Genomic DNA, 13727 nt, shown 5'->3' on the forward strand with positions numbered 1-13727 from the left:
CAGGAATACCAAAAAAAATATCTTTAGTGTTCTAACAAGGCTGCATTCAAACTTGACAGTATAATTTAATAGGAAAGCAAACTCAGTCTCTTAAGATTTTGGGAATGTACCAACTGACGTAAGGCCTGAGCTACAGAAAAATTTACATCGGCATAGGTAAAACATGGTGAAACAACAGGGAAGCAACAAGAAAGTCTCACCTTGTTGGTGTTTTTGAAGCTGAAGCACTCGTTTTTTCTTCCTGAGAAGGGATAAGCAACGAGGCATAGCGCCGCTCAGAGGAATTTGTATCCATTGTGAAGTTCAACTCCTGGCTTTTACCTCCACTGCTACTTTCACTATTGCAATCTGTGCTATCCAAATTATCTGAATCACTATTCCCACTTGCACCACCACCTCTTGGCTCTCCATTTATTTTATTTTTATCTGCTTTTTGCTGTGCTAGAGATATATGCTGATCTGGCAAAATAATCTGCATATTCTGAGGAGTCTCTTTTGTTTTATTTTTCTTATTTTTCCTATTTGTGCTGGGAGTAGTCACCACATTAGCTCTCTTTTTCCCAAAGGCATTTGTGAAAGTAGCTGAAGTTGCAGAAATTCCAATTGTAGTCGTAGTAGTTGCACTAGGAGGCTCTATAGGAACTTCTTGCTCCACTGAAAGAAAAAGATTTGATATACAGTCAAAAATCACAAAGCAAAGGAATCAGTGCCCCTGAAGATACTCCAGCTGAAGTTACGCTCTTTGATGAGTTGTCAGTCTATTTGCACCACATACAGCTGTAAAATCTCCAAGAAGGTAAAAGCTTTGGGAACATAGGAGGAAACCAAAGGAAAAAAAAAAAAGAACAAAGCAGATTTGCCAGGAACACAGACAACTGCTCACTCAAGTTTCTGACGGAAGGGGTAAGAACCAGGGCAGAAACTATGCAACAATGTCACAGTACCCAAGAAACCAGCTTCCTAACAGATTCACTTTTAACCACTAGGTGGTTTAAAAAAAAAAAAAAAACAAAAACAGCAAAAAACAGGCAACCCCAACTGCATTGTTCACAGAAACACTTGTTCTTTACCTTCATCATCATTTTCTTCTTCATCATCATCTTCTTGAAGTTCTAGAGTTTCTTTAGGTTTGTTTTCTTCATCTTCTTCTTGTTTTCTCTTTTGTTCCTCTTTCTTCTTCTTTCTCTTTTCCTTTCTCTTCTCTCTTTTAGCGGCAAGGGCTTGTTTTCTGCTTTCTTCTCTTGACTATGTAGGAAACAAGTATTCATATATAAACCTTATGACAAAAACTAAGTTTTAATTCCTACAAAGCGGGGTTGGGGAGAAAGGAGAGGAGAGCAGGGTGAACAATGACAACTGTCACATACTGAATCATTATGCAGAGACTAAACAGACATCATGGAACAACAGGACTAGCTGGTCTCAAAAGCTTCCAAGGAATGACAGTAAAATGCTACTAAACAAGAGATGATATAAAAACAATTTTACTGGAAAGCCAGCAAAATCTCTCATTATCTCTGTCCTTTCTCAAAAAAAAAATTCATAATGTTGCAAAAATACTGATGAGATTACCACCTTTGACTCAAAAAAAAGTATCCTAGAATACAGAAGAAACTACTGTAATTTTTCCATTTTAATCACATTTTTAGTATATGGTATCAGTCACAGCTATGCTATACTGTAGCTTTGTACAGCAACTGATAGATGTTTAACAAGTCAGCAACCTCGGAAGATTTAAAAAAACAAATATGGAACTTGTCCAAAACATCCCTCACTAATGAAATATTGTATGAACTGTTCATCAGCAGTTCTAAGTGCCTCCATTTAGAAAGCCTGTTAAAGAGTGCTTAGGAAGCCTCTGCATTATTCTGGGACACTTACCAATACTCTTAGTGAGGAAGAACTTGACTTTCCTCACCATCTGCTCAACTCCGTTGAGCTCATCTGGCATGCTCTCCTTTGCAAACCTGACTACAGGTCCATAAAACACCTATGGACTGTACTTCACACTGTATACAAGATACCATGTATCACACCACCAGGACTGAAGATCTCCCTTATTCAAACTTATCATCCGTGCTGAAGTAATGCAAAAGAGCTACTACCTAAGGTAACAATCACCAAGTCCAACAGTGGAGTGGCTAAAGCAAAATTCAGTGCTAATCTGCCATCCTCAGTATATATTTTACATTTAAGGAAAGGAAATACAGTTATAGCATGAAGAACTACTGCCCAAAGAAACACCAAGAGGAAATACAGCCTATAGATTTACACATAACTTCAACAGTTAAGCTACACAACTGCAATTCTCAACTCACTTTTTCCAGGTCTAGCTCCTTCAGCAATATAGTCGCATTCTTATTCGCTTCTGCAGCCTGCTGGTCTTTAGCTTTCACAATTGTCTCCACACACTGGTGACACTTTTTCAACAGGTCCTGGAACGCAAAATTTTTCTTACCACCTATGTAATAAACTAAGGAAAGAGGCTTGCTCTACAAAACACGAGACTCCCTGTATTCATAAACACACAAACTATTTGAACAGATTAAGGCACTGAACACCAATTTTAAGTTCTGTATTAAAAAGTTATTCAAAAAACTCAGAATCAGACAAGCACGTGAACAAACATACATTCAGTTTTTGAATATTTAAGAATTTCTCATAAGTTTTTGCTGAAAATACTGGACCGGGTTTGCTCTCAAACTCACCTTGTCAGTTATTGTTGCTATATATCGCATGCATTCAATGTCCGACGGAAACTGGTTAACTTCTTTCACTAGGAACTGAACTACTTTCACATGCCCCTAGAATATCAAAGAAAAATCTAGTCTCTGGTATAAAATTGTTAGTATTCATCATCAAAACACAAATTTGATATCTCTTGGTTCAGTACAGAAGACAAAAAATATGCAAAAACATTTCTGATAAATTGCTATTTGGGCTGAAAGGCAGTTACAGTTTGCTTAGTGTTGACTGTACATTTACTTTTGTATGTAATGGTGGCAATGACAAGCTCTCTTGCAAGTAATTGTTTCTTTTAAAATACAGTGAGCAAACTGGGCTTGAGGGCAAAGCCAGCTGTTCACATTTTTAACAGCCAGAATGACCCTGTTTTGCCCCCACCTGTCACCTCTAGTCCATTTTCTGGCCAGTCACTCCACTGAGTGGATGCAATTTGTCCAGTTACAAGGTGAGTCTCATCAGGGAACTAAGCCACCTGAATATTATCCTGGCAAACATTTTCTTTTACTGCTGGATCCACCACTTGATGGGGTACACTGTGCAGCCAGTCTCTGTTGCCTCTGAATTTATTTGAAAGCAATGGAGAGACAGAAGCAGCATGCTCAGTACTGTCATTTGTCACAAAAAGCTGCAGACTTGTTTGATATTTTATTAAAGATAAAACAATTACAGTTAATGAATTGTTCTGCTATAGCAGGAGTTATTTGACAAGCTTTACGGAACAAAGATTTCACCTCTTATAAATTAGATCTGTGTGAAGTATACCTTAGCTCTTCTCCATACATAGTCTAGGATTCACAGATTATGATTAAAGTAATCATAAAAAATTAACTGTCATAAATAATAAAAAATTATCATCACTTTAAAGCATTTTATCAAAACAGAAATTTTGGTGTGTTGATTCTTCCATAACCAACCATTCAGATTTAAGACCAGATGAGAAACTGTTTTGAAAACACTTAGTACTGAAACACAGAATCCAGTTGGTGTCTTACCTTGCGAAATGCTGACATCAGAGGTGTTATTTTCCGATTATCTGCTGCATCCACATCTGCTCCTGCTTGCACAAGCAACTGAACTACATCATAGTGACCACCATTAGCGGCCAACCAAAGGGGTGTGTTTCCTTTCTTGTTACGAACATCAATATGTGCTCCTCTAGAAGAGTACAAGTGTAATCAAGTGAAATAAAGCATGAGTAAAGATGAAGTCAGGAAGTAAGATAATGAAAGATCAGAGTACAATTAGATATGAAACTTTAATTACTGAAACCTAGTGGCTAGAGAAATTGTGTCCCTGAAATCATCCATTTATGTCACAACATAGTAACACAAGGATTATTTAAGACTCCTTTACTCTTGTTTCCCAGCAATGAGCACCCACTTCTTGTAGCCTACTGCACCACAGTTATGCAACTAGCAACCAAAGGTCCTTTACCATTTCATGAACATGGTGACTAAACACATGGCAAAGCAGCCCCTTGAGATGTTAGCTGTATATGGGGGTTATGCTTGAAGAGCTCGAGCTACTTCCAGGCTTTGCCCCGCAAGTGACAGTGGGGCAATGATCACGTGTGAACTGCTGGATTAATACACAGCCAACAGAGCTGCCAAATCAGACACTGTTTGCTTACCTGTGGTCCCAGCTGTCTGCTTAGCTTAATTAACACTGGAGTAGCAGGATACTCTAGGATACCATAGGAGAGTAGGGAGCAGATGCAACATCCTACTTCTGAAGATTCCCATCCCATTTGCTCTCAGATGCATGAGGCAATGTAAACAAGATTACCCTTGCCACGAGGAATATAGCTACAGAACACAGGGGCTACTAATGAGAAGTAATTTACCGATTAATCAACAGCTCACAGAACTTGTAGTGACCCTTATCTGCTGCAATTGTTAAAGCTGTATCTCTTGAGGAAGGCACAGGTGGAGCATTAACATCTGCTCCCTTATCAAGGAGAACCCTTCCAACCTCTGCATATCCTCCTGAAGCAGCTTCCATCAGAGGTGTGAGACCAGTCTGTGCAAAGAGAATGAATTACGTGATGTGAAATTCATACAATATACTTGGATAAACTGTACATGATTTTCTACATGTGGAAATCAGATTTTTGTTTACTTAGCTGTATATAAGGAGCCTAACTTGAAGCAGTCTCTCGAAAAACTCTTGCCATTTGATTTAGCCAAGAGCTTGCCTGGGTTTGTATTAAGTATGGCCAGATACCTACCTCAACAGCAAAAACAAAGTTTACAACATATCTAAAAGAAAAGTCAGAACAGATCCAAATGGAGATAATTATTTCCACAAAAATGTCCCCAAACTAGCTTTATACAATTTCTCTAGCCTCCCTTGGCACGACTGTTCTAGGGCCAAATCAGTTGCCTGACTAGACTGCTAAACAAACTTATGCCAACTGACCATTTGAGAGCTGGCTTTTATCCATAGCCCCTTTTCTCCAGCCACGGCCATTCCAAAAGCTGGCAGGATAGCAATTATTTCAGCAGCCTTAACAGTTACCAAAAAACGTTTTGTGCTACGGAAATCAGTCTGGCTGTCCACACAAGACTTAAGCTTTATGGCACAAGATACAAAGCTGCCCCAGAGTACCAACACATGGGACCTATTTCAGAGGCACAGAAAGTCACAGTACTGAAACCATGGGTTCTGCACTAACATTTTCAGTTTAGTTTTACAGGGTTTGATTCCACTACTTCTGTTCATCTGGATTAAGCAATCTGTTGTATATGAGAATCACAATAAGCATTACGATTCTCTTCCCGTCTAGACTTCACTCAGATGTAGAAATATCTTTTGATGAATATCACACCAACATTACACCTGAAAAGTTTGCCTGTACTAGAGAGCGAGAGGCAATCCAAGTTACATTATTAAGTTGAAAAGATCAGGCTGCTTTCACCCCCAGTACAATGCACCTTCATCAATGCTTCCATTTTTAAACAAGATATAAAAAACAAACATTTCAGAACTCTAAATAAGTCCTCATATATTTCTCATTTGCAGTAAATTAAACCTGCATAACAGGGGCAAGGAGTATTTACTAAAAATTATTTAATCCTTCATCAGCAAGCATTGCGTTCAAGTATCTTTAAAGAAAAAGAAACCTGATCAAACATCCACCTCCTTTCATTGCTAATTTGCTACTGAACCACTGAAAACAGAGATGAATCCCCAAATAATAATAGGAAAACATGAAAAAATGACTACTCAGAAATACACTTGTGAGAAATAAGTGACACAGAAAGGTGATTCACATACTTACCTTTGCCCTATGCTCAACATTGGCCTTCCTGTCCAAAAGCAGACTGACCACCTCTGCTCGGCCTTGGAAGCAGGCCAGGGTGAGGGCTGTATTGCGATTGGTCTCAATCTGAGCATTAATATCAGAACCCATATCAAGCAACAGCTTCACGGCAGGTACATGGCCATTCATAGCAGCCAACATCAGAGGAGAAATACCTAGTTTACTCCCAGTCCTAAAGAGAAAGAAACACTACAGTTCCCAGAACTGGATGAATGCTCGGGGAAATGCAAGCTTATCTAAGAGGAACAAGATGCTCCATTGAAAGTCAAAACCAAACATTTAAAATATACAAAAGCAGACACTCACCTAAAATACTAGCAATTCTGAATTGATTATCAGAAACCAGCAGAGTAAATACATCCACAGACTACCAAAATTAATAAACAAGTAAGAGGTGTTTCAGCTTTTACACATTTAGATGGCTGAAGTACACAAAAGAATTAAACCGCATATAAACAAGGCTACATCTGATTCAGGAAAAATTACACCTGTGTTAGAAGCATAAATTTCTGTAGTGATAGAAAAAATATTAGTTTTCCTACAGTTAATAAATAGGAAACTTGAGAGACACAACTAAATACATTCTTTTTCTTTTGCAGAAAAAAGTGTCTCCAAACAAATACATGAAGCTGCCTTGTTCTTTGGCTGGTTCCTTTACCTGGTTCTACTGGAAATTTGGCTTCTAGATCCCAGAAGAAAAAGGAGAGTGAAGGAGTAGGTTTACAAACTACACCATCACTTAAAATTTATAGAGAGATGAAGTTTGTCTGTGGTAGTTAAAGGCAACTTAAAAGGTAATTAAGATCATGTGAACAAAAACTGTAACATCAGTAGTGTAGAAAAGCTGTGAGGAGGTCTGAAAGTAGATTCCAATATATGCCTTAGATGCAGTTCATCTTAGGTATGTTACCTTGAATTAATTTCTGCCCCAGCACTGAGAAGAATCTTGATGATATTAACATATCCACCAGATGCAGCAAGGCTTAATGGTGTATAATCAGACACATTCCTATGCTCTTTATTTGCTCCCCTTGCCAACAGCAAATCAACAACCTGAAAAAACACCACACATTAGAAGACATATTTATGTGGCCTTAACCTTCTTTAACTTCCTTGGATGATAGCTATCACACGCTCAAACTTTCTAGTCTGCTACCAGTGTCTATTGTCAAAAGGTGAGCAAAAGAGGATAGAGGTTTTCCTGTACAATCTTTACTTTCCTTCATGTCACTGTACAGACTTATCAACTAACAAATATATCTGATAATCCACGTGGGTTCTAACAGTACTGCACTTGTCTTCCAGAAAGATTATTTTACCTAATCAAATATTACAAGGCTTCGAAGCGAAGCTTTTTCTGTGAATTTAAGTTTGCAAACAATAGATACATTCAACTCCTGTAATGTCTCACACTGAGTGTCTTTCACAAACTCCCAAAACTTTAATTCAAATGACACTTGATAGAAGTTTGACTGTGTTACATGGTCTTTACAATAAAACACACAGTAAAAAATCAGACTGATGTTAATGGAACAAGGATGAGGAAGAACTACTCTCTGGATCAGAAGCTGCTTAAGAGAAATAAAAGAGAAAAAGACTGAAATGTTTCTGGTGAAGTACTACACGTTGGTGTACTGATTAGCTAGTTGCTAAGCAAGAAACATGACAGGTAGATTCCGGCATAAGGAAACAAAAGGTAAGAACAAGAGATGTATGTAGTTTAATAAGTAATACTATCACAGGCTACATTAATATCTCATTTTATTTAAGAGAACCACTTTTACTGTGATTTGGAAGACAAAGAGGAAACTTTCCAATATTGTCCAATCACTTTAGTCCTTACAGATTTCAAAACTTATCACTCTTTTACCTGGCATGGAATCCTTTGCCATTACTATGGTATATTTGAAGCTAGTCTGACTACAGCTGAAGTAGGAAGGGTTTAAAAAAAAAGAGAAGTCCAAATAAAACTGTTGAGAGAACTGAAACATCATTAGAAGACCAGTATAATGTGTCCTTCTATTGAGAATGTGCTGTGCATTGTATCTGCATTTATCAATCTAATAATAAAACCATGTACTGCCAACACAAAATTCCAGTTTTTGTTCTTGGCTGCCTGCACTGACTAAGTTTAGAGAGCAGGGAGGATTCCTAAGGGTAGCGTTCAGTGAATGAAGTTAAATGCCTCTACCTCCTTCACAAAACTACTCATCTTCTAGGGATACATTGACAAAAGAATGATCACGAGTTATAACAGTTAGCTAACAAAACCAGGATAGCCGAGGGAGAAAAGAATAAATTCCCTTTCTTCTTGGGAAAGACTAAAACTAGTAACATTTATATAATTTAAAAACCTTTTTTTTTTTTTAAAAAAAAGGAAGATGTATTATACCATCCACAACAAAAAAACACCATACAGCACCATACAGAAGACAGTTTAAAAAAAAGAATTAACATTCAAGGATGACAAACATCTGTACCTCTTGGCGTCCACCAGAGCATGCCAATGAAAGTGGAGTATCCTTTGTGCGCTCAGATTGTGCTTCTATATCGCCACCTTTATCTAAAAGGATTTCCACTACACCAACATGTCCAGCTGTTGCAGCCAGGATCAAAGGTGTAAAACCTAATAACAAAAAATTATGTTAAAAGTAACCTAGGGAATTTCAGAACTGTAAGTGGCAGAAAAGCAAAATTCATAGTGACTTTCATTGCTCAGACATGTCTTCCTCAGACTGGGCGTTTTCCTGTATAGGCCACAATCTTGGATCCTCTCCTACCCCTCTTCTGACTCTGACAATTTGAGACTTCTAGACCCAAACTCCAAATACGTTTAAAGGCTCTTCAAATAAATAAATAAATCTGAACAATATTGCACCGATCAGTTTGGATTAACTTCTGACCAATTCATGTCTCTAGGCATGTCACCTCTTTCTACTTAATTCTTATTTAATATCATTCCAACCAGTGAACAAATCGGCACTGTGCATGTTGGTTATTTCCAGTGGCCAGTGCCAGCTCTGGGGAGAGAAGCATGGTTTTGTTCTCTCAGCTCCAAGAGATTTGAGATTTTGCTGAATTTGATTATTAGGAATGATGTGATATGCAACCTGACATTATCCACAAAACATTACCTTTGTCATCCAAGATTTGATATTTACCACAATTAGCTGCTCTCTCTAGGACACTAAGGTCTTTTGCGGAGAGTGAATCATGATGGAAGTACTTCATATTTCAAAAATTTGCCTAGTATGCCATTCAGATAGGTGCACTTCTTTTCAAAAATAAGGACGGAATGCCATACAATGTCTCTTGATTTACATGGCCAATATTTCTACACGAAGTACCAGAATGCAATTCATTACTTTTGCAACCCCTGGCCATTTTCTGAAGCAAAGAATCCCAAATTCCTATTTGGGATTTGGTGTTCCAAGTTGTAGCTGAAGGTCAAACTGTTTTGATATTGTAGCTTACCCTTCTTGTCTCTGTGTTCAATATTGGCACCACGTGCAATTAGGACAGAAACAAGTTCTTCATGACCTCCCGCACATGCAAGGGTCAGAGCAGTGTCGTGATTGCTTTCAGTCTGCAGAGTTGGGCAAGAAAAGAAGACAGTCAAAAATTAAAAATATTTTAAGAGAACTTCAGCATTTTTGACAGTACTAGATTAAAAATTTTCAGAATTTATCAGAAAGGAAAACCACTCAAGCCTAGTTGGTATTACTCACATGAGCATCAATGTCAACTGAAGGATACATAGGGAGCACTGACTGTGACGCCACGTTACTTGAAGTCTGTGAGCAGGGTTCAGGTGTAGGGGATTCCGTAGTGTGCAAGGAGCTGGTGGAGCCACTGGGCACTCTGCTATTCACAGCTGAAATGTAACAACATATTATGAATTGATTCTGAGAAATTCTACATTTTAGATGAGAAATTTAGTCCTGTAAAACTGCAACAGTCTAGTATCAAAACAGAAGCGGAAGAAAACAAATTAAGTGGTCCTAACAGCAAACAAGTTGGTATCTCACGTAAAGGAGCTTTCCAGCAGTTCAGTATTAAAAGTATTATCTCCAAACTGTGTTAATTTAGAAAAATAATTTTATGAATTAGACTGTAAATATTATAAACTATAACATTTAGTTTTTTTAAAAAAATTGCAACTGTCACCATTAGAGATCAATCATATACTAAATCTAACCACACACAGGTGACTTTAATCGCTAAAATACAAACCCAATGTTCAGAAATAAAGTATAAATCTGGAATTAAAAAGTTTTTCATGTAAAGGTTAGAGCACATCTAGACACCAGAGGAGGTTTCCAAAGCAAGACAAGTGACAGTGACTTACACCTTCAAATCGTGCTATAACAACCCAAAAGTTACATGAGTTATCTACAACCCATGAAGGGCTAGAACAACCCAGAAAGGCTGAAAGACAGAAGGGGGAGGGGGGGAATAAGAAAGCTGGAAACTGTAGACTGTGTGCTCCTTAGGATTTACTACTGATTGGTCGCAGCCTTTAAAAGACCTCATCCTGAAGGTACTTCTCAGCTCAGGGACAGAAGTAGTTTGGTAGTGCAACTTTATTTTCCTTTTTTTTTTTCTCTTAACAACTTAAGAAACTGGTAACTGAAATTAGGTTTTTATTTGACTAGTTTTAAATATAAGCTGAGAAGCTTTAACAGAACAAGCAAAGAAATATCCCCATGGACGTGTATTGCATGCTCCAGACCCTAGCCTGCCTTTGTAACACAGTGAAAACATCTGGCAACCTGCCTCTCTCTTTCCTTATTTTCTCAGCTAAAAGACTACACAAGCCATAGAAAGACTACACAAGCTACAAGCCTCCCTATTTCCTTCAAGCTTTCCTTGTTTTTTTCCAGCTTAGGGACTACAAGGGGAACTCAAATCAAAGGCTCTCAACTGGGATTACTTGTCAGGAAGGTCCAATGCACTAACCACTAGTGCACTTTACAGTAAGCCGTGTTAATGTAACATCTGTATTGGACAAGTAACTTGTACTGCAGGAATGCCAAGTTTCTATACTGCGCAGCCTCTTCAGATGTAATATTTAATTAGCTTTACTTACTCCAATATAAGTACTGCTTTGTAGTATTCCCGGAGCAAACAACTAATGGAAAACATTAACTGCAGGTAAGAAATACGCAGTGCAGTTACCTGCTGTAGTTCAAACATTTCAAGTGGCGAGGGAATATGAAGGATAAACTCTCATCTGTGTATTGCTTAGAGGCACTTTTGCAAAATTTTCCCAATAATTGTGCTTAAACAGTTCATCCTTCATGATTCCTCTTGCATATCCATAATTATTCATATAAAAACAGTGTAGATAGAAAAGTCTTAGAAAAATCCTCAATGTGGCTTCTAATGAAGCCTATTCATATACAACTGCACGTGACAAAGGAAATACAGACTGCAGTAAGCTGTAGAGAGCCCAGTTTACATGTGTTCAGAAAGAGAGAAAGCACAAATGAATGCATGGGGGGTAGAGTTAACACAAACTGTGGGAAGCTACCATTTTCCACCGGAATTTTAAATGCTAATTTAATTAAAGTGTTCTCCTTGGTCCACGGTCACAAACATTACCATGTGGCTACCACATTTCAGCAACAAGATATTCTATCCGCATTCCCGGTTTTGCTTCACTTTACAACCTTCCTGAACAAACCAGGTTTGCCTTAGAAGTTTTGAAGTTGCCACACTTCATCTGCTTACTCTGGATTACTACTGAGAGCAGCAGATGAGAATTCACGTAATACAACTGTCTCCCTCAAGTCACTGAAGTGCAAGATATTAACTGCATTTCTACAAATTATTCCTTCTAAAACATGAAATACCAAATCACCCTGTTAGGGACTGATTTTACTTTAAATCAAACTTACTCAAACAAGATACTGACTCAATGCTTTCAGGTCTTGCAGCTACAGATGGCATCTAAAAATGTATGCATGCGTGAGACATACAAAGCAGGTGTACGCAGAGGGACTCCACTTGAGCCACTTTAAGATTTGTTACTGAAATACATTTATTGCCACTGTTAGATTCATCAAATTCTCTATATTTCACAACCATAACTGAAAGTGTCAAACTATTTCCTGCATACTTTAGATTTTCATCACGTTTGAAATCTGAGTATGCTTTAAGCATTTCGCTTACACAGTAACAATGCCAAGTGTGAGAGAATGCACCAAAGGCAACAGAAACAGATAAATATATATTTATTACTGTATATTACTGATACCCTAAACTCTTCTTTAAAACACAATCTAACAAGAGTCCTACAGTATGCAGTAATTAATCCTTTCCTGTTAACTACTGTGTCAACAAAATTGCAGGATTTCTTTTTTTTCTAAAGTTTATTTTTTACTCCCTTAGAATGTTTGTCAGGCTTGAAATTGGTCTAAGGGAAACGCCAATGTGATTTGTGCTCTGGAAAGTAAAACATATCTGAGAACTTCTGCCTCCAGTTTCACACAGATGTTTCAGTTCAGTGCATTACAAAGGTTACAGAATATAGAGATTTTTAACTCGAAGTATCATCTTGCAACAAAGTCTCCAATGCACCTTCACAAACCCTCCTACGGAAGCCTAGGATACTGAGACGGTTAACCAAGACTGGGCAGACGAATCTCTCGGTCTGCTCCTCAATTACACACCTCCATCTCTGAACCGTAAGCCAGTTACTGGTCCTGTGAAACTCATCCAGGGAGATGTCGTCGTCTTACTGACTGAACAGAACCCTTCCAACAGGAATGGGAGAAGCACCTCTCCATCCCCTTCCCTGGCCAGGACCAGATCTGTCAGACCTCTGCGAGAATCCCATCGTCTGCCTGACAGACCAGAGGGAAACGGGATAAATTTCCAACTACTGAGTTTTAGCAAGTTGTATTTCCAATACCGACAGCTAGAGTACAGTCTTCCGAAGTAGCGGCAATACCCCACCCGATCCAGATCACAGCAATTACTTGTCTCAGTAATCGGGAGTACTGCAAAGACAACTCTAGGAGTACAGCAGCATGAGGTGTAGCCAGTGAGAGGGAAGGAGGTGAATCATGTTGTTTCCAGGGGAAAGACTGCTTGGAGAATACAAAACAAGTGATCAAAGGGAAGATCACTTCCAGGGACTCCAAGTGTCAAGCACCACTCCGGAATTTCTAATGGACTTGGAAAACATGTTGCTTTAATCTTTAAGACAAAAGCTTTTCAAAATGCAGCTTACTTCCTAATGAACAATTGTTTCATCTTTCCACGTGAAAGGATGCCCATAAACAATGATAACCAGGCACCGATTAAAGAATAAATTAAAAAGAATAAATTAAAATCAATTTTCACAGTGTGTACCTTAGATCATGATAAAATGCTTATTTCGTGACAAAGGGTTTGGATGCTTCTGTAGACTTAAATTTAAATAAAAAAACACGTATCTATTCTAGGTCCAACCCTTAAATGACAACGTCAAAATCCATTTTTCCCACGTTTTAAGACAGGCATGCAATTTTCCAAAGAGACTTCCTTTGCACCAGGGTGAAGCCTAAGACAATTCTCAAATAAACACGGATGACTATTTCCCAAAGTTATGGAAAAATAAATAAATCACAAGAAGCATGAGTAAAACAAATGGAAGCAAGAACTTCATATTTTG

General features: G+C 38.1%; 1 protein-coding gene across 15 annotated transcripts in view; it reads right to left on the minus strand.

The window, feature by feature from the left end:
- The window catches only part of ANKHD1 (ankyrin repeat and KH domain containing 1), a 119679-nt gene that overhangs the window by 20422 nt on the left and 85530 nt on the right, over window positions 1–13727 (minus strand). For all 15 annotated transcript variants that reach the window (XM_066977287.1, XM_066977284.1, XM_066977292.1 and 12 more), the window contains 11 exons: window positions 9796–9941; window positions 9542–9653; window positions 8548–8693; window positions 6978–7120; window positions 6026–6239; window positions 4589–4764; window positions 3738–3900; window positions 2709–2804; window positions 2319–2435; window positions 1071–1245; window positions 201–654 (listed from right to left, as the gene is read on the minus strand). In XM_066977287.1, the coding sequence (XP_066833388.1) occupies window positions 201–654; window positions 1071–1245; window positions 2319–2435; window positions 2709–2804; window positions 3738–3900; window positions 4589–4764; window positions 6026–6239; window positions 6978–7120; window positions 8548–8693; window positions 9542–9653; window positions 9796–9941 (1942 nt within the window). The remainder of the gene's footprint in view (window positions 1–200; window positions 655–1070; window positions 1246–2318; window positions 2436–2708; window positions 2805–3737; window positions 3901–4588; window positions 4765–6025; window positions 6240–6977; window positions 7121–8547; window positions 8694–9541; window positions 9654–9795; window positions 9942–13727) is intronic.

Source organism: Anser cygnoides, chromosome 14, assembly GCF_040182565.1.
Source record: "Anser cygnoides isolate HZ-2024a breed goose chromosome 14, Taihu_goose_T2T_genome, whole genome shotgun sequence".
Classification (NCBI taxonomy): Eukaryota; Metazoa; Chordata; class Aves; order Anseriformes; family Anatidae; genus Anser; species Anser cygnoides.